This window comes from Echinops telfairi, unplaced genomic scaffold (assembly GCF_000313985.2).
Source record: "Echinops telfairi isolate 266 unplaced genomic scaffold, ASM31398v2 ScPeMD7_10;HRSCAF=50, whole genome shotgun sequence".
Lineage (NCBI taxonomy): Eukaryota > Metazoa > Chordata > Mammalia > Afrosoricida > Tenrecidae > Echinops > Echinops telfairi.
In genome coordinates, this window is record NW_022103907.1 from 1,592,152 (window position 1) to 1,613,098 (window position 20,947).

General features: G+C 43.8%; 2 protein-coding genes and 1 pseudogene across 2 annotated transcripts in view; 2 read left to right on the forward strand and 1 right to left on the reverse strand.

Annotated features, from left to right (window-relative positions):
* LOC115868433 overlaps positions 1-3,214 on the forward strand; it is a 4,764-nt pseudogene extending 1,550 nt beyond the window's left edge.
* A 1,403-nt stretch (positions 3,215-4,617) lies between these two features.
* On the reverse strand, positions 4,618-10,437 carry TRMT61B (tRNA methyltransferase 61B). The gene is made up of 6 exons (XM_030884702.2): positions 8,954-10,437; positions 7,738-7,928; positions 7,378-7,469; positions 6,530-6,756; positions 5,533-5,610; positions 4,618-5,017 (listed from the first exon to the last, which is right to left on the reverse strand). Exons 1-6 carry the CDS (start codon positions 9,051-9,053, stop codon positions 4,974-4,976), a joined length of 732 nt encoding a protein of 243 aa, XP_030740562.2. The 5' UTR covers positions 9,054-10,437; the 3' UTR covers positions 4,618-4,973.
* The window catches only part of WDR43 (WD repeat domain 43), a 127,370-nt gene continuing 116,561 nt past the window's right edge, over positions 10,139-20,947 (forward strand). The window contains exon 1 of the mRNA XM_045287015.1: positions 10,139-10,156. Coding sequence (XP_045142950.1) covers positions 10,139-10,156 — 18 coding nt within the window. The remainder of the gene's footprint in view (positions 10,157-20,947) is intronic.

Genomic DNA, 20,947 nt, shown 5'->3' on the forward strand with positions numbered 1-20,947 from the left:
CCTGCGCTCCCTCAGTAGCTGGGTGAGCCTGTGCAGGGAGCAGGGAGCGGGCAGATAGAGAGACTGCGGGCTCACGTAGGCACAGTCACCCCTCAGGCCCAGACATGCACGGCCGACAGGTCCTTCAGAGGGCACGGAAGTGGGCCAACTGGTTTGAAGAGCACAAGACCATCTTTTGCCTGCCCAGCACCCTAGTTTGAAGGAAATAAGATTTTTGTAAAAAAAAAATTAAATACAAGACTCGGGGGGAAAAAAATATCCTGTTTTGGGGGGTACCCCCTCATATGTCAAGAAAAACACAAACATGCCACGGGGTGGGGGCTGGGGTGTTGTCCGAGAAGTTCACAAATATAATCATCAAAGCAACTTCAAACCCCTTGCAACAAAAACCACAGATGGAGCAGAGAAATAAGAGAGAGATATTCATGTGTCAAATACTGTTTCCATCAACTTGCTGCCATTGAGCCAATTCTGACTCATGGGGACCCTGCAGGGCACGGTAGAATTGCCCTGTGGGTTTCCCGGGCTGTAGCTCTTTAAGGGAGGTGGAAGTCCACTCTTTCTCCCTCAGAGCTGCTGGTGGTTTTGAAAGGTAGAAAGATTAGGGATAAACGGGGTTGTCTCCACCAAATGCCGATGCTAAACAAAAATTAGTTGTCCATGCCACAATAAAGGGTTGCAAAGAAATCAGGCACACATTAGACACCTCTGGGGACAATCCAAAGCTGAGTAGGCTCAGACGCAGGTCACCTAGGCCCAGGTGGAGACACCTACATTAGGCACCGGCAACATTACATCCTATAGGTGCACCTGAACTCAGCCACTAAGATTGGCCAATACCCTCAATCATGCCCCACCAACCAGTGAAGATAGGAGGGGATAAATAGATCGAGGGCAAGCCACGCCCCTCTCAGGTGCTCTATTGCAGAACAGAGAGTGGGATTTCTCCCATGTGTGTGGCCTTGCACAATTTCCAGAGACAGCGTGTACCTTCAGAGACTGAAATGCCTGAAACTTCCCTTTCCCTCAGAAAAGTTAGTTGGATTTACAAAAGTGTTTCTGCCGCATGAATTCTTTCAGTGTTGAGAAGCAAGAGCCAAGGTCAACCACCCCAGACACTGAGCCATTTCAAATTACTGACCTCGAAGTTTGCAGCCAAGTGTGTACCCACTACCCCACCAGAGGCAAAGTTAACGATCCAACGTAAAGAATTTGAGGAGTACTGAAAATTAATCTTGACATGAAACGTAGGCATTTCTTTTTTATATTTATAATGATCTCAGGCCACTTTGTAAGACTTCCTGCCAGGGGAAAATATTGATACTTGTATGATATCTATTACATCTTAGTTGCATGTCTCCTGAGTGTGAGCTTCATGTAATCAGGTTTCAGTGCCTGGTCATTATAGGGGCTGGGTACAATGAAGACACGGTGCTAATGGGACCCTTCAGTTGTTCAACAGATATGACGAAGAAGCTGTTCTGGGATATCGCTTTCCCAGGCACTAGTGTTCTACAATTAAGTAAGATAAAATTTCTGTCTGCTAATAGTTCAGTCTCGTGGAGCCGAATAACTTCTGTTCTTCAGCGATGTTAGGCAAACAGCAGGAGAGGTTGCTTAAAGTCTCAGAAAGATCAGATGGGGGGAGTGGGTCAAAAGAAAAGTAAGAAAGATCAGATGATGCTACACAAGGGGAAAGGTTCAAACAATATTTTAAGTAGAAACTTTCCAGGTAGAAGACGAGCAGGGAAGTGTAATCCAGCACAGACAGAAAAATGAGCTGTCATATAGATATAAGAAGGCTCTGGGAGCTGAAAGTATAACGATTGATGTTACCTGGACATAAAATGGCCCACAGCATTATTTTGAAAACATCCCTAATCATGTCAGGCACAGAAAGGCCATCTGTATTATTAACTGTACTTAGATGAGCCCTGGTGGTGTTGGGGTTCCGCGTTGGGCTGCGCAAAGCGGCAGTTTGAACCCACCAGCAGCTCCGTTGGAGAAAGACGAGGCTTTCTGCTCTGTGAGCAGTTTGTCTCGGGAACCCGCAGAGGGCGCTGTGAGGCCGCGAGCTTGGTTTCTTTGGTTCCCAGGGATTGGGAAACCCAGATCTAGCTTTTTTTTTTTTTTTTAATGGCAGCTAGAAAGGACCTTTGACCCCAACCATGATTTTTGTCTCCACTCTGTCAAGGCCATCAGGGTAAGGAGATGAACAGAGACTTGAAAGTAGCTCCTCCCCACCCACCTCTACTACAACCTACCTGGTCTAGCTCTTATCATAGACTGTCAAGTCTATACATGCAGGGGTTTTTGTGGGAAATTCCCACATTCTGAGAAACAGGTAGCCTACTTTTAGAATACATAAATAATTCTAGCGCAAGGGAAAACAATTTACTAGCATCTATCCTGCGAGGCCCTATCATGTGAAAACCTGTAACAGGTTTATATTAAATCAATGGAAGCGCTGTAAGCCTGCTTGAAAGGACCACGTTACAGTAACATGGGCCAGTGAGAGAACGGCGGGGGCGGCAGCCGGAGGAGACCGGGGCAGCGGGTCAGTTTTCGTCCTCACAATCTGCATTGTAATGACAACAGAATTCACTCTGTCCTCTGAAAGTGACATGCCATCTCAGGTGCGCTGGAGTCCATCAGAACGCCACACCAAAATGGCCTTTCACAGGTTGGGTGTGAAGCATCACCCTGCAAAAACCAGAGTCCCGGGAGCTGAAGCAACAGCCAGAGATGGTAGCAGCCAAGGAAACCCTGGCAGTGCTCATGGAACCAAGAGCAAGTGCTTTTACTAATGGTAACGGTCAGAGAAGCTGAGGTCCTTTCGGGCAATCATCTAACTTCAACGCTGATGCCTTATTTAAAGACTTTGGATGTTTGGGCCAAAACCAAGACACTTGGTCCAAGAAGCACTTCCATTCGCGCCCGGAAGGTTCCAGTAGACAAAGACATCATTTCCAGTTGTCTTGTGGAGGTGGACTCTTTGATGCCATGTTTGAAGTTATGGAGAACATGTGTTCTTTTAGTGACTTTGACACCAAAGGTCCGCATACCTTACAGACTGAAAGCAGATTCCATGGGTCCAAAAAGCACTGCAGAACTGTCACTCAGCAGAGAAAATAGGATTACTACATACGCCGACTGTCCTAGACAGTTTAGGCTTTTCCTGCCCAATTGGTTGACTCTTCCTCAGTATCTTTGATGGAAAGCAATTTTGTGTGTGTGAACTCTTTTGACAAGTGCATGATCTTACTTACTTTGAAAAACAATATAGTCATTATCTACGTTTGTTGTTCATTTCAACATTCAGCTAGATAGAGAAATAGCTAAGATTAGTGAACGTTCTTTTAAAAGAAAAAGGTATATATAGACTTGCCTGGCTTTTTTTTTTCTAATCTCTTTGCCTTTAGCCTTATTAATGTGGCCCATTTTACTACCAAAAAAAAGACTGAGTTTTCCTGAGTCAGACTAAACTTTGAAAACTTGCAGATCTCAGTTGTGTAAACTTGAATGATTGCGGCGGTGAAGCCTTTCCCAGCTCTCTGCCTTGGGTCCCTCAATGTCCTTGGGACCATGGAACTGAGTCACTCAGCAAAGGGGGGCAGGGCCTTCATTCATTTCCACCAGGCGACTTAGAAATCTGTTAAATTTCCAGAGAATCTAAGACAATTTTTTCTCTTTTCCCGGGCATGTTTCCTAATTTAGAGAACCTGCTGTGTGGTTTGATATTTACACCCAGGACTCTGTCCCTCCACAGTGGAAGCCGGTAGAGGAAAGGAAAACCTGTCATCGTTTAGGTTGAAAGTGAGTTGAAAACTTGCGATCTTGCCAAGAGATTGTTACATGTTTGCCTGCCAGCGAATGGCTTTGTAGTGTTGAAATCAGAGCCACTCTACACATCTGTGCAGTCTTCTTTCTCAGCTGTGGAGCCTCCAGGCTTTCATTTGGATGTACGTCTTTTGTGTGCTTCCTCCTCTCTGCACTCATCAGCTATTCTAGAGACTGACTGAAACAGCCAGTAGTTTCTGTTCAAGCTTATGTGCAGTATTCTTAAATCCTAAGCAACGCATGGTTTTGTTTTCAGATCTCGACTTCCTTCTTTAAGGTCTGCACTTCCCCTTGTTACGGACTCCCTGAGTATCAATCCTATGGCTATATCAAAACCAGCGAATGTCTCATGCAACATTGTGAGCGAAAAAACATTTACAACTCCCCCCCCAAAGATAGGTAAGACATGTGCATATGTAAGATGCTTCCGGAAAGATACGCAAAGTTCTTCAAACAGCCCATGGCTCAAGACTACTGCCTAGAGATAATAAAACCTATTCTAATTAATTCTCTGTATAGAATGTTATCGCCTCAAAAATTTAATTTACGTCATAACCGTAGACCACCCTGATGTGCTTTGAAGCAGCTGAAGGTGCCGAGAGAGGGAAGATGAAAGCTTCAAGTCTCCGGACAGCTCTGGTTGCTTTTCAGGTGGCCATACCATTCCCTCACGTTCTCCCGCTTCTGACCGGCACTTTGCAATCTGCATGCACACCATTAAGACATTGCCTGAAGTACACAGAGACAAACCATTTTAGATCCAAATGCCTACTTTATTTCCAGTAGCCAGTGGTTATCCATCAAACAAAGAGGCGGCGGCAAACGTCACAGACAGAAACAAACCTGCGGAGTGGTCTATAAGTTAAGTGCAGCACAGATGGCATACCTCAGTGTGGCACTCACCACTGCATACCAGGCTGCAAGACACCGGCCAAAGGGGAGGGGGAAACAGCTTCGCAACATTGTACATCATTCTGTAGTTTCCGTTGTTTTTCGTAATTGTACGCACACGTTCTCCCGATGACAGTAACAGCTGCAAAGATCAGCTGCCGCGGAAGAGCAGTGACCTGCAAGGCTCCGTTCTATTGGTACTTTCTAGTCTTCGGTCGACTGGCTCCCACCGGGGGTACGACTCAGCGAGGCGGTGCCTTGAACTTCCTCAGCTTGACAAGAAAAGCTGGTTAAGAAGGGAAGATGCAAGGCCATTAGAATAATTAGAAGAAAAACACCATTTCATGATGCTCAAAATCCTTAAAGTTGACGATGGTGAGGATTGTACGACTTTTTAATACGATAAACTATTAGCTTGTATGCTATGTCAATTACCTACCAATAAAACTGTTAAAAAAAGTACTGGGGGAGGAGGGGAGAAGGAGGAACCGAGCACAGTAACGGACGCCTTAAGCTGCATGTCCCCCCCTCCAGGGGACACACAACAAAGACATGGGAGGAGACAGTGGTCACTGTAAGATACAAAAACGATCATTTATAATTTATCAAGGGTCCCAAGGGAGGGAGGGGGCCAGGGAGAGAAAAAAGAGGAGCTGATACCGAGGGCTCAAATAGAAAGTAAATGTTTAGAAAATGATGATGGCAACATATGTACAAATCTGGTTGATAAAATTGATGCATGGAATGTTTTAAGAGCTATAACCGCCCCCAATAAAATTAAAAAAAAAAAAATTTACTCACCGGTGTGACCAGCTTGCCAGTGTATAGGTCTAGCAATATAAGGAAATGATCCATACGGGAAATCAGAATGTGGTTCGTCTGGTGTAAAACAAAATATAAATTAAAAGCTACACATAATTTTTATAATTTAGTCACAAAAGCTATGCAAATTACTGCCTCTACTGTAACTTTTCCTCCCATTTCCCCCCAGCATTTGTTTTGGTGCTACTCTGCTATGTGACATGAACATTTGTTAATGCAACATGATGAAATTATACATAGATAACATCAAAGGAACATATGCATATCATTCAATGGGTATTTGAAAACTTATTCAAGAACTAAATAAGGTACATATACAACAAGGACTTAAATTTTGATCTTTAAAGAATTCTAGCAGTATCTTAGGTTGTTTTGTTTTGGGGGGGCACGGGGGTACAGGGGGAATATTAGCTGCTTGCAGATTCAAAAAAGCTGAGCCGAACTCATTGCTTTTGAGTTGATGCCAACTCATAGCGACCCTATAGAATAGGGTAGGACACCCCACCCCTGTGAGTTTCTGAGACTCTAACTCTTTATAGGAGTAGAAAGCCTCATCTTTCTCCCACAGAGCGGCTGGTGGTTTTGAACTGCTGCCTTGAGGTGAGCAGCCCGATGTGTAACCACTATGCCATCACGAATCCTGTTTGTGTATTAGGGTCCTTCCTATAGTGATAACCACTATTCTAAATTAAAATACTTCTTAGAATAAAGTGTTTCACAATCAATGTTCTTCCTTAGAGACAAGTAAAAATATTATAGGAAGCTTAGTTCTTCAAAAATATCAGAATTTATGTAAAAGATAGGAAAAATCATTATTTTGCCTCTAGAGATTTTAATGTAACAGAATAAATACTACATTTCCATTCCTATAAGAGAAATAAATGCCTAAGAATCTTTTTTTAAATGCATTGGGTCAATATGCCCATTCTTTTTTTTTTAACTGCAAACACACAGACAACATAAAATTGAAGCTTACCATCCTCCTCCTCTTGAAACATCTCACTTTCAACTCCAAGTTTCTTTTGAGAATGTAATGGGAATGGTGTGTTGATTTGAGGGTCTACTTTCTGAGATAAATTTCCATTTTTCTGCTTGGAAAGACAAACCAACCAGTCTCTGACAATGACTTCGCTGATTTTTTCACAAGAGAGAGCAAGTTCACAGTTGTGAATTCCATCTAAAAGTTCAATAATCTGTGTGATGCTTTCAGAAAAGGGGGGGGAAAAAAGACACTGAAATTTCGACTGAAAGTTCATTATGCCTCTTACCCAAATGCAATGCTATCGTTACATCAGAGGTGGGCAGAGTAGCAATGAAAGCTCCTATATTTCACAGAATCCCGAGGACCCTAATTTAACATGGCTGCTCACATTAGACTTTAAACTTTCCCTGCAAATTATAAGAAGTGCCAGTCATTTTATACCATCGTTTCCGCTAAGGAGGAGTTGAACAGCAGGGGACTGAATGCAGAAGGTCTGGGGGTACGGTGGTTAGGCGCTCAGCTGCTAACCACGTCAGCTGTCCTCGAGCATGGGGGGAGGGGGGGGTCCTCAGGAGGAAGAGGTGTCAGAGGATTTCCTGAAGATTTCAGCTGTGGAATCCTGTGGGGCAGGCAGTGGGTTGGGTTCTGTCCTGCTGGGTTCTGATGAGTCGGAATCAACTTGACAGCACTGGGTTTGGATAACTGAACTTGTGGGATGTGTCATTTTGTAACACTTTTACTATGACGGATATATAGTTGCAACATGGAAATTGTAGTCTAGCACTTACAGGAAATAAAAGTGGGTCTAAAAATCACAATAGGAAGTAAAATATAGTACTCACTTTGCTAGGTAGACAGCACAGACACCACCCTGTTTAAGATTTGGGTATAAAGCTGGTAAAGCAACTTGAGGATTCAACATATCCAGAGCCACCTGTGGGAGCATAAAAAAGGACCAAAATGAGTTTTATTGAAGTAGAGCCTAGGTTTTCTCATTGTGAAACAGCACTTGACTAGGTGTTCCTCGGCCGCAAATCCCACTGTGATACTACAGGGCACAGAAGGAAACGACTCTTCCCACCTTGAGAGAGAGAAAGGAGGGTAATATTTTGAAGACCCTTGTTCATACAAAAGAAGCCCCATTCTGTTTTCTTTGTCCCCAGTATTAACAAGATAAGACCCGTTTGAGTGAGGAAACTTACGGCATCAAATGTACAGGATTCCATGTCCTCAGCTGCTGCCGTAATATCTTTGTGAATAAAATCCACATTGTCTGGCCACTCTGCAGCATGACTTACTTTCCATGAATCGCGCCATTGTTTGTAATTCTTCTTAGCCAGGTAATGATGGTCTTTTCTTATTTCAAAACTTAGGACTCGCCCTTTGGATCCAACTTAATAAAACAATTTTAAAAATTAAAGTATTTCATAGTATTATTCAGAGTGTCAAAAAATCATTTTGCAAGGGTATCCTATGTCCATGAAAACCTATTCAAGAGTTCAGGGTGACAAGTCTCCATCCGCTCTCGGAGCCCCTACTTCTCGCTTCAGAGATGGTCTCACTGCCAGTTACTTCCTGTGATGGGAGGGGTCCATCCCAGTGAGTGCTGGACTGCGGGCTGAGAGGTGGGCAATCCACACCCACCCAGCTCCGCAGCAGAAAGACAGGGCTGTTTCAGGTTTTCCAACATTACTGGAAACAGCAACTTGGATGGAGTATCTATGACTCATTTCCCAATCTGGCAAACTCAAATATGAATTCATTCTCTCATTCCACATAAATTAATGAATAACTCTGCTAAACACTGGGGAGATCAAAAGATGATCCCTGCCCTCCGGAAGATCACAGTAAGGAGTCTAATAATTAGGCATCCAGTTCAACAAATGAGTACATGGCAGTGTGAGAAATATGACCGCATCTCATAAGCATGGGCCACACGAATGCATACAGGAGACGAACACAGGCAGAAGCAGCCCCTTGGAAATGGCATGAATTAAGGCTGAGCAGTTAGCTGGGAAGTGGGGGTTAAGGAAGGGCAGTTCAGACCTGGCATACAACAGCATAGGAACAAGACAGAGCCTGGGTGACTTACGGGACTAGCAGTCCCTCAGTGTCAGTGACAAATAAAATGAGATGAAGAATATGGAAGGAAGAGGCTGGGATCACACCACAAGCCTGTGTACCCAGCTGAAATGGGTGGGGAGCCTCCCACAGAGCTTTAATAAGAAACTAGCAAGAAAACTAGCACTGGAGAAAGCCATTCTATGGCATGCAACCCGGAAGAGCTACTTTCTCGGACTTGCTTATTGGGGCATACAAGAACATGTTGCTGTGGGGTGAATATCTAGGAGTGAAATTGCTGCGTGTTTGCTCAGCTTTAGGAGATGTAGCTCATGAGTTTATCCCAAGCTCACTTACCTGCTTTGGATAAAAATAAACTCATTCCACCAGAGCCCGAACCAACTTCCAAAACAGTATCACCTGGGTGGACATTCATCATCAATAGCATCATGTTCATATCCTATTATTGAAACACAGTAGGGTGACTCAGTAACCGATCAATACGCCTATGTGCCAAACACTCTGTTCCTAATACAACATTGGGGATGGAAAGGAAGGGAGCTAAAAAAAAAATGGCTTAGACTTTTGAAGCCTACAGAGTTTGTAATTTGGTTGGTAAACTTAGATAGGTTCAAGAATCTATTAACAAATAAGGCAGTATTTCAATATAATCCTGGAATTATACACAAAAAGTCCAAGAGTATGAAGAAACCAGCAGACTAACCCAGTTTAAGGGCACAAGGGATTAAAAAAAAAACAAACTACAAGATAGAAACAGCTTTAAAGTAAAATAAATAAATTCCAACTCAATATGGCCTTTTACAAGGTTTCTGAAGAGGGGCCAACAGCCTTATTTATTTCCCAAGGCGCTGCTGGAGGTTGGAACTGCTGGCCTGACAGCAGCCCCACAATGGCAGCAGGGCTCCTTTAAATGAAACCGAGGCAGAACACAGTTGGCCTATCTTCACCAGGGAGACAGGAGAGACTTGAATGCCCACCTTAGGCATCTGAATTAGACCTGGTAAGCATCTGGGGCATGTCACTTCGGTGACAGAACTGGCACCTTAGGAAGATAAATTTGAAGGTGAAAAGAGGATGCACTCGGGTAGAAGAAAACCAGGTAGAGGCAGGAAGACGAATTAGAAAGTGGTTCCTTCATCTCTGCACAAAATGATGAAACTCTATACTAGTGGTCGACAGGTGCATCCATGTGCCAAACTCTACATCTGAAGAATTACCTTGCTAACTCGATAGGAAGCAGCATGGAAGATAATACATAAGCTGTTTACTGAAACGTTTCTACATGTCCCACGCTTCCACAACTCTGCAAACTACATCCATATAATATCTTGTTTAAAAGAGAATACTATGAGACAAGTTTCATCATTCCCATTTTAAAGATGAGCCGACCAGAAAGGCGCAGTAATTTGCCCAAGTCAGGAATTAGGTGTGAAGAAGCAGTAAACGGGAAGAATTATACTGGAAGAAGCATTGATTCTTAGAATTAAAATGAGGCCAGGGTAGTCTTAGGAGAGTAAGACCATGTCAGTCATACCAAAGGTAAGTCCGAACTTACTTTGGGTAAATCTTTAAAATTGTCATCTGAGTTTCTTCCTAAAATTAGGAACACGGTCCTCTTCATGACAATGTGGGCAAGAGCCATATTCATTGGCAACAGATAAAGAAATAAAAATAACAGGCTGAGAAGAATGCAAACGTTCTGAGGTGTGCTTTTTATAAGTTACTCCTTGCTCGGCATTGGAGGATTAAGCAAGTTTTCACCAGGGCTGCAGCCCTTCTTACTCTAGTTCCTTCTGGCACCAATACACACCCAAACCCGGTCGCATTACCTTTGGATATGAAATGGTAGGCCCTCTTTTCATCAGTAACACATAGTCTTCCAATGCCGGTCTCCTTAGCATGAACTGCTTACCGGAGGAACTCACGAGCAACTGACCCGGGAACTTCCCCACGATCTCGCTGAACGGGACTAACCCCCAGTTACTATTTAAATGTCCGCTGTTACTCAACCTAAACAATTTCTTATAATGCCTTTCTCTCTTGCCAGTCTCCGCTAAAATCAGCTCCCCAGCCTGAAAGGGGGCCTCCCTGGAAGTGGAACAGGAAAAAGAGTCGGCAAGCTTGGGGATCTCAGTAGCGGGCTGGGAGTGACCCTCGGGTGCTTGGGATGCGGGATCCGAGTGGCGCCGGTCGCCGTTCGAGTCCTCGCGATCACCAAGGGGTGACACCCCCCGCGGCGCCAGTGGCCTGAGGCTCTCCAAAGAGGAAAGACATCTAATCCCAATGGCGGGGCGCGAAGCAAGCACCGGAGGCGACCCTGAGCGCAGAGATTTCCTTCGCACGGCCTGGTGTCGTCCGGCTCCATCCCGCACGTCTCTAGGCGAGGACCGGATGGAAAGTGACTGCGTTCCCCCAAAAGGTTCTCGCCCAAGGCTACGTAGAAGCCCAAAGCCCAGTGGCTTCCGAAGGGGCTGCAGCTGAAGCAACACTGAACACCGGCGCCCAGCGGGCAGCATGGTACTCCGCGCCGGCGCCGGCGCAGGCTGGTGACGTAGGACCGGAGGCGGCCCTTCCTACTGCCGACGCCGCCCGGCGTCGTGACGCAGCCCTCTGACGCGGAGCCCGGCGACGGCGCATGCTTGCTGAGCTGGGCGGAGCGAGGCCCCAGCTGGGACCTGGGAGTGCGACAACCGTAAAGTTACTCTCCAGGAAGCCACACCCCACTCCTGGCGGAGAAGGGCACCACACCATTTGCAGTCTGGTCACCTCGTCTGCCTGTAGGAGGATTGCGACAAAACACTCCTGAGCGCTGTGCAAACTGTTACGGACTGTTGTCGTTAGGTTCCGACTCACAGCGACTCTGGGGTCCAGGTGTACAACGGAGCTTAATCTGACAACCTGCCACTCCTACCTCTAAGCCTTAGGGCCTACGGGTTTCTTTCTTGAATGTAGGAAGGATATTGTTTTGTAAATCATACACTGTGCAGGGAACTTTCTTGTTTCAGTCCCATTTTTCTACCAACTTTTGAAACCCCTTCCGATCCCTAGATAACACGGAAAACACCCCACCCCTACCGAATGTTCTTTATTAACGGATGTGGATGTAGCACATAAAAATGCATATGTAGAAATACCTTCTGCAGGACCTTTATTCGTGGGTGTAGAGTCCAGTGTTTCCCAAAATGTGCCACATCGCACCCTGGGGGCGCTGGAATGATGAGGATGGGCCTGCAAAAACAAGCCAACATTTCCTCCTGGATCCTGGGCTGTATTTTTTCATTGGCTTTCATTGTCAAGGGGACACTGAGTAATTTTTTATCAGAAGAGGGGGCAGTGAGCCTAACAAGTTTGGAAACCTCTTGTAGACTGGTTCACCTTTCCTGTTACTATTGGAGAATCAGTGAAGTGTTCTATTATTATTATCATTGTTATTATTGGAAATAGATTGCTAAATCCTGTTTCCTAGTCTGTCTTAGTCCAGAAGCTCTGCTGAAACCTGTCCACCATGGTTGACTTTGCTGGTATTTGGAATTCTCTTGGCATAGCTTCCAGCATCACAACACACAAGAGCCAAGGACAACAAACAGACAAGTACACTGACTGGAGTTCGGAACATGATCACCACCTGGTCACCCCAGGAGATGTGTAGGTAAAAGTACCCCAGAGGTGTTGAACAGACTGCGACTGGGAGCACCACCCACAGACCTGGCCTCCTTTCCCAGCTAGCCCCGCCATTCTAGCCCTGCTGGTGCCTCTCGCACCTTACAAGTCCCTTTTGACTTGCTGTAACCACCTGTCTGATTCCTCTGCCCCCACCGCAGTGGCTCTTGCCTTGTGAACTAAAGCTCAGATCATTTGTTAAAGTGGAGTAAAGTGACAGCATTCACTTGGATGAACTTCTTTTAGTCAATAAAGTAACTTACTCTCTCCCCCACCCCCAAAGCTAAATAGAAGCATCGTGCAACTGGGAAAGATACCCAGCCATACAATTGAGCCACAAATTTCATTTCATATCAGATATCACTAAACTGCTTCCTTAATACTAATTCACTCAAGAGCCTGGCACCTTTTTTTCTTTTTTACTTTTTACTGTGAATTAGATGCAGCTTTATAGACTAGATCACCCATTTTCCATTCTGAGATTCCTACACATTGTGTTTCAGCTCACTCACTACAGCCTCACTTATTCCACCTCATCCCCCTGGTTCCTGTTTCCACTCCTCATTCCTTCCTGACCCTTCTGGATGTGGTCCTTGGGTCAGTGCTTCCTTTGGGATCTCAAATGATTGCTCATTCTCAGGTGTGTGTACCTCCCCAATGTTACAGAACTATGGATTGAAAGCAAGGGTGACTAAAGGTCATGCACAGTCTTAGGGGTTCTACCTGTCTCTATCCGACCAATAAGTCTGGTCTTTTTCATGATTTTGAGTTTTCTACAGTTTTCTCCCACCCCATTCGGGACCTTCTAATGAATACCGTGTGCTTTATTTTATTTAAATGTTACAGCAACCCTGAGTGAGAAGTTAGTATTTCTATTTTGTATCCTAAAAAAGACACTGGCACTGGGTAATTAAGTGACTTAAACAAGATCCTACAGTAGACAAGGGCTTGGAGCTGGGTTGTTAACAGCAACATAAGTAGCTTGAGCCGCTGAAGACTGGAGGGACTAGTGAAACAGCAGAGCGGGCCACGCTGGCTTTGAGGCGCCAGCAGGACAACCAGGAGGTGATGCATAGTAGATACTTGAAAATATGGGTTTTACATACAAATTTTAGTTTACAAGATACAAGGGACTCTCCTCTAGTTTTCCATTGTCTTTTTCAAAAGTGAACACCGGTTTAACTACTTTTACTTCTAAATAGGCCTTTAAGCAGAACTGGGAATGCCACCACTATTTATAGCAGAATTCCAGATACCCAATTGACAACTGTGTTTTAGAAATTCAGCTCAAATATTAAAATGGAATTGCCCAATTTAGCTACTATGCACCTGTGAGAGAAATTGCTTGTTGTCTTGCAAAACCATTTCCTTCTTCTCCAATAGGAATAAAATTCCAGCAATAGACTGTCCAGCTACAATCAAGACCAAAATTTTCAGCCTTTCGACTGGATATGGCCATTGTAAGTCCTGGTCCATGAAATGTAAGCAGAAGTGATATGTGTGTTCTTTTTAAAGGACGTTAAGAAGGAAGACAATGTTTTGAAACAGACTGGGAACAATTGTACAATTCTGCTCGATGTGATATAGCTATGAAATCGTCTGGATTAGCTCCTAATAAAATGGTTTGGTTGAAAAAAAAAAACAATAAAAGTAGGTTGGAGACACTGTGGCCCTTTGTTAGTCTGGGTACTTCAGAGAAATAAATCCACAGAAACTCATATGTATAAGAGAGTTTTATATAAAGGGTAAGTGCACATCAAGAAAACATCCCAACCAAGTGCTGCCCAAGCCCACAAGTCCAAAATTAGCCCAAATGTCCAACACCAATCCACAAAGTCCTCCTCCACCTCACAAAACACACACTATGATGACGACTGTAGGAGGAAAAGCCAAACAGTGAACGTGTAAGCATCTCAGTGCTGGCAGGTGTCTCCACACAGCTGCTCCAGCACCCAGGGCTGCATCAGGGTAGGTCCATGCGGCTTCTCCTCAGGGACGTCTTGCAGGAAGTGAGCCTTGCCAGCTGAAGCAGGGAACTGGCAAAGCAACTGCACCCTGGTCCGACCATCACAAAGCAAGAGACCAGAAAACTAGAAAGGCAAGGCTCACCAAGCCATTTATGTCTCCACCCTTCAATTAACCCCACGTGTTTATTGGCCAGGTTGGCACAAATAAACATTAACTATCTCAAGTCCTAAAGTCCTAGGACTTTAGTCTTAAGTGAGCATGTCATAAAAACAAGAGCATTCTCCTCCCTTAGCATAATACAGTTAGCACATTTAGGGAACTTAACATTGCTATAATGCCATTATCTAATCTACAGACTTGAGTCAAAGTTTGTCACTTGGCCTAATAATGTCATTCATAACCATTATGGTTCTTCCAGTTCAGGATGCAATCCAAGAGTACACATTCATTTGGCTGTCATATCTCTATTTTCTTTAATTTGGAACAAACAGTTGCTCAGTCTTGCATTTTTTCCTGACCTTGACTTTTGCAAAGAATACAGGCCAGTTATTTATAGACAGCCCATCACTTGGGATGTGTCTGATGTTCCCTCCTGATGAGATTTGGAGCAGGGATTTTTGTGAAGAAATGCCACAAAAATGAGGGTTTCATTCTGACTGCATGATACAGGATTCCCATGATGCCATTTTGCCTCGATACATGATGCTAACTTTGATCACCTGGTGTCTCCACTATAAAGCTACCATTTCCACCTTTGTAGTTAATAAATAATTGATGAAATGATACATTGAATTTAATTTGGGTCTCTGTTGGTGGTTTGCTAGCCCCTTTTTCTGTTTTCAGGATGCTCTACCTCTATTCCTAAGAAAGCTCTTCTTCTTTTTCAAAATCTTCAGTTCGGTACAATTTACCTACCATAAAGCCCATCTATTCTTTCTAAGTGAGTAATTCAATGATTCTTCGTAAACTTGTGGCATTGTATGGCCATCGGCACAATCCACCTGTAGAACACTGTGGTCACCACAAATGGTTTCTTCATGCCCACTTGCAGCTTGTCTCTGCTCCTGACCCAACTAACCCAGACCACACCTGCTGTTTCCGGTCTCTGTGCCTTTTCTGAACATTGCATATCAATAGGATAACACATGATGTAGCCTTGTGCCTCTGCCTTCTTCTGTTTAGTATGTTTTCATGGTTCATCCATGTGAGAGCATGTATCAGTACTTTTTCCTTCTTATGGCTGAATAAATAGTATTAACTATGAATATATCACTTTATATTTACTTACTAGTTGATTGACATTCATATTGTCTATAATAATACTGCTATGAATATTCATGTATACATTCTCACGTGTTTGTTTTTCTTGGCTAGATACCTGGGAGCTGGACTGTAAGGAAGCTCTGAGGAGCCTGGTGGCATCGTGGTCACGCATTGGGCTGCTAATTTGAAGTCCGCAGTTGGAAACCACCAGCCACTCCTTGGAGAAGGACTGGGCTTTGTCCACCAGGGGAGTTAGCAGTTTCAGAAACTCACAGGGACATTTCTGCCCTGTCCTACAGGATCACCGTGAGTCAGAGTTGACTAGATGGCAGTGAGTTTAGTTTTTTGGAAGGAAGCTCAGAGTGAGTCTTGGTGGTGTTGTGGTTAGGCCACTAACCGCAAGATCAGCAGTTCAAACCCACCAGCTGCCCCTGGGGAGAAAAATGAAGCTGTTTGCACCTTTGAAGATGTAAAGTCATAGAAACCCTATACAAGGCCCCTCGAGTCATAAGGGACTCAGTGGCAGTGGAATTGGTGTGTTTTGGGAGGGAGCCCTGAGAGAGCAGTGGTTAAAGCCCGGTTTGCTGCTAACCAACAGGTGGGTGGTTCAAACCCATCGGTCATTCTGCCAGAAAAGGGGTGGCAATTCCTCCAAAACTTCATGGCCTTGGAAACCCGTGGGACAATCCATTCTACGCTGTTCCACCAGGTTGTTTACACGGCAGAGCACAGCTTTTAAAGAAATGCTTAATTGTTTTCCAAAGTGACTATACGGTCTCACATTTATATAAGCGATGGAGGACGGTTGTCATTTCTCCTGAAAGCACTTGTAGTTATTTTTAAATGGACTGCCATTTTTAAATGGTTATGTAGTGGTATCTCACTGCGGTTTTGATTTTTCATTCCCCTGATGATTAATGAAGTCGAGCCTCTCGCTCTTCCTCGGCAGACAAGTATTCATGGATCTTCCTAGATCAAATGCCCAGGCAAGTCTTTCGCTGATTTTGAAAATCAGTTGACTTTGTTTTTTGCATGTGAACATCTACCTCTGCTGATTAAAAAGACCACTCTTTCCCGTGGAGTTGCCCTGACACCCTTGTCTAAATCAGTTGAATGTACATGTCAGGGTTTGTTTCTGGACTCTTGATTTTGTCCCACTGCCATACCTGCACTATTACCACACTGTCTTGGTTACTGTGGCTTTAGCGTTAGTTTTGAAATTGGATAGTGTAACTCCATCACCTTTATCTTTTTTAATGAGTTTCACTACTTTTGGTCTGTTGCATTTCTATATAAATTTTAGGATCAGCTTGGCAATTTCTATGAAAAGTCCTGCTGCTGTTTTGACAGGGATCCATTGAACTTGTCACTCACCGGGGTGGAGGTTTGGGGGTGTGCTTGCCATCTCTGTAATACTGAATTTAGCAATTTGTGAACATGGAGTGCCTTTCCACTTATTTACCCTTTTAAAATTTCTCTCGGTGTTTTTGATTTTTCAGAGTACATGTCTTTAACTTTATAAAAATTTTATTGACATATTTACATATCATACAATTCGATGGTTTAAGCGTAATAAAGAGTTGTACAGTCATCGCCACAATCCATTTGGGAACATTTTCTTCAGTCTTATACTCGTTATTATTGGCTTCCCATTTCTCCCCCAAACTCCCTTGTTCTACCCCTGAGAAACTACTAACCCCTTTCTTGAATCTACAGATGTACCTATCCTGGATTTCACATAAAGAAAAACATGAAACTGAAAACCCAGAAGTAAAAACATCAGCATACAGACAACTGATCTTTGATAAGGGTCCCAAAAATATCAAATGGGAAATGGATACCCTCTTCAACAAGTGGTGCCGGGGAAAAATGGATATATACCTGCAGAAAAATGAAGCAAGACCCTTACCTTACTCCATGCTGAAGAATAAACTCAAGGTTAATCACAGACCTTGAGGTAAAACCCCAAACTATTAGGGCCATTAATGAGGGAATTGGGACAAACCTGAGAACTTTGACACAGGGAATACATAGGCTATCAGAAATAGGAAAGGACACAAACACAGAGGAGACACAAATTGACAGGCTGGATATACTGAAGATAAAACACCTGTGTGCATGGAAAGAATTTGCCTAGAGCAGTGGTTCTCAACCTTCCTAATGCCCCAACCCTTTAATACAGTTCCTCATGTTGTGGTGACCCTTCAACCATAAAATTATTTTTGTTGCTACTTCATGACTGTAATTTTGCTACTGTTATGAATCGGGCGACCCCTGTGAAAAGGTCTTTGACCCCCCCCAAAGGAGTCGCAACCCACAGGTTGAGAACCATTGGCCTAGAGAGTAATAAGAGCCTACAGACTGGGAAAACATCTTTAGCAATGACATATCAGACAAAGACCTTATTACTAAAATCTGCAATACTCTGTTAGCCTACAATAAGAAAAAAAAAACTAGTAGCCCATTGAGGAGGTGGGCAAAGGACCCGAATAGAAGTTTCACAAAGGCAGAGATCCGAATGGCCAATAAATATATGAGAAAAGGATCCTATCATTAGCCATAAGAGCAACAGGACTGGCAACAAACAAACATGACGTATACATGGTCAAAATGGGATTTATCTTCAGGAGGCAAGACCAGTTTAAGAGCTAGAAACCAATAGATGCAATAAACTGTATCATAGACTAAAGGATAAACGCGAACATCGCTGAGATGGATTGACCCAGCAGCTGCCACAAGAGGCTCAAGTGTAACCATTGTGTGTGTGGCACAAGCCCAGGCTGTGTCTCCTGTTGGAGCTATGGTCCACAGCTGAGAAAGTTAAGGTTTATTGTGCCAACATGGCCAATGAACACATGTGGGATTAATTGAAGGGCGGAGAGATAAATGGCTCTGTGAGCCTCGCCTTTGTTGTCTCTTGCTCTTTGATCATCGGACCAGTATGTGGCTGCCTTGCTTGTTCTCTGCCTCAATTTTCCAGCTACACTACCTGTGGGACACCTAACCCATGGACTATGTTGCTGTAGTTTGAGGTTCCTTCATGACCTACTTCATGCTACTGGAATTTACATCTCCTGAGCTGGGGACTGTCAGACCCTGTCATCTGGCTGACTATTGGTAACCTGCCTTGCTGTTTGCTGCCTGTGGCCAGATAGCCTAAATTGCTCTACAGAGGACTACCCGGTGACCCTCAAGACTTTAAGAACTGCCAGTGTATTAGCTGTCTCATGGGAGTGAGTTGCACTGAGCCATTTGTACTGCTTTATAGATAAATTAACTTTACTTCTTATGTTATCTATCTATTTATATAAATATATGTAATTATTAGTGTCCTGGTTTTGTTTCTCTAGAGAACCCTGTCTAACATAACAACCCATGCAATAACATTTAACAATGACTTGCAATCAGTGAGGCCATGTCATTACAGGGCAGTCGGAAAATGTTCTTAAAGTGAGAAGTATGTGCAATTTTCACTGTTTCTTCCTTCTTGATCTCTGGGACATAAAATGGAATATATCTTTTGTCCTTCCGTTTGTAAGAAAACAATTTTCCTTCCAGTTTAAACTTCTGTATGTTGGAGTTTCTCGAATGTAGCTGAACCCAATTCTGCTCATTCTTTTGTATTGTTTCAGTCAATGGTACCAGTGATCACTGTAGTCAATCAGGAATGACCCTATTTATTACCCAACCCATTATATTACTTACACCCACACACAATCATCAGATTCTATTTTATCTCTTAGGTCATTCTCAAATATATTTTCTCATTTCCACTGACTGTCACCTCTGTATTTGTCTAAGCCCATATCTCTAGGACCTGAACCAACACTGCTACTATTCCTTGGAGTTTCTTTCTCCAGGTTATTCCCTCGATATGATTTGGTGAATCTTAAATCTGATCATGCCACCTCTCCACTTAAAAAGCCTCACAGCCTTGGTGGTCCCAAAGGGAGAGAACCCGTGCCGTTCTATGTGTGTGGATGGCAAGACGATCTGTGACCTGCCCTGGGGGGCCTCTCGCATCAGCTCTCACAATGAATGGCCTGAAACCTCACTCTGCAGGCCCTGGCCTCCTCCTGGTTTCCTGTCCCGAATATGCTTGTTCTGGGCTCGGCCCTTCCCTCTGATGGTCTCTCCTATCAATAAAGTCTTCTGGCTTTTCCTTGCCCGATTGCAGTCCTTCATTCACCTAACAGTTTGACTTAGCTGATTTCTTTTAAAGGTTCAGCTGAGGCATCACAGGCTTTGATTCAAACGACATTGCTAATCCTTTTATCATTATTATTAGATACTTTTATTGGGTGGCTCTTACATCTCTTATCACAATCCATACATTCATCCAGTGTGTCAAGCACATTTGCACATATGCTGCCATCATCATTTTCTTTTTTTGTCTTTATTATCAAACTATTGTTGGGGTGAGTTCCTATCTACTGTAGAGTAAAACTATTGTCTCAATATGTGCTATAGTAACTCTAGGGTCATAGGCATTCTGCAATATAGTGGTAGTGGGGCTCTAGTAGGCGTAGTGTATAATTCAGGAGAGACCGAGCCCAGAAAAACCTGACAGTAGAGCCATTCATTACTCTAGAAAGTTCCAGTGCTACGCAACCTGCAAGGCATCATCTTTCAGTTGACGATGAGACTCCAGAAGTTGGTGGTGGAATCAAGGAGGCAATCCCACTTTCTACTCTTTTGGGCAAGGTAACCATGGCTCCAACGTAGAAGCTGGAAATCAGGTCTTGTAAAATCTTTGAAGCCCCCAAGCAAAGGAAGTAAGACAAAGAGGAAAGGGCCAGGAATGAAGGCAGTGGAGGATTAGGGAAAATTGAAGGGAATGGAAGGTTGTGAAATGGAAAGTAGTGGCTGTTTTTTGGAGGTGGAGATAACCAACAGTGTAATACAGGCAAAAGCAAATGGGAACAAAATATTAAAGGTCGTTCAGATACTAGAAGTTGGATGAAATCTCTCCCTTTGTGAGGGAGGGGATGGCTGGTTTAAAAAAAGAACATCAGAAAGGTGAATTACTAACAAGGAAATGAGTACCTGAGTAGAAATTGGTCTTTCAAGATACTGAGAACAGTTTATGGTACAGAGGTGAGCTGCGTCTACAGGAAGTGGTTAAGGTAAGCTGCTGCTGTCCAGATGTGCTACTGGAGTAGCATCTCTAGCAATGGCTTTATCTATGGGGCATATTTTAGTAGCAGATAGTTTTGAGGGAAACCACCATCATTTTCAAAGCATTCTCTTCCCACTTGAGCCCCTGATATTAGCTCTCCATTTCTTCTCCCTCCCTCCCCCACCCACCCTCCCATGCGATTGATAAGTTATAGATTATTTTAATACCTTACATCGTCCTCTGTCACCCCCCACTCACTTTTCCATTGTTTGTACCCCCGGGAGGGGGCTCTAGGTTGATCCTTGTGATCAGTTTCCCAC

Excerpts from the sequence above, each read along its gene's own strand:
- TRMT61B (XM_030884702.2), bottom strand. The coding sequence starts at position 9,053 with ATGAACATGATGCTATTGATGATGAATGTCCACCCAGGTGATACTGTT. Across the intron at positions 7,929-8,953 it reads TTTATTTTTATCCAAAGCAG|TTGGATCCAAAGGGCGAGTC; the intron begins GTAAGTGAGCTT and ends TGTTTTATTAAG. Across the intron at positions 7,470-7,737 it reads AATCCTGTACATTTGATGCC|GTGGCTCTGGATATGTTGAA; the intron begins GTAAGTTTCCTC and ends ATGCTCCCACAG.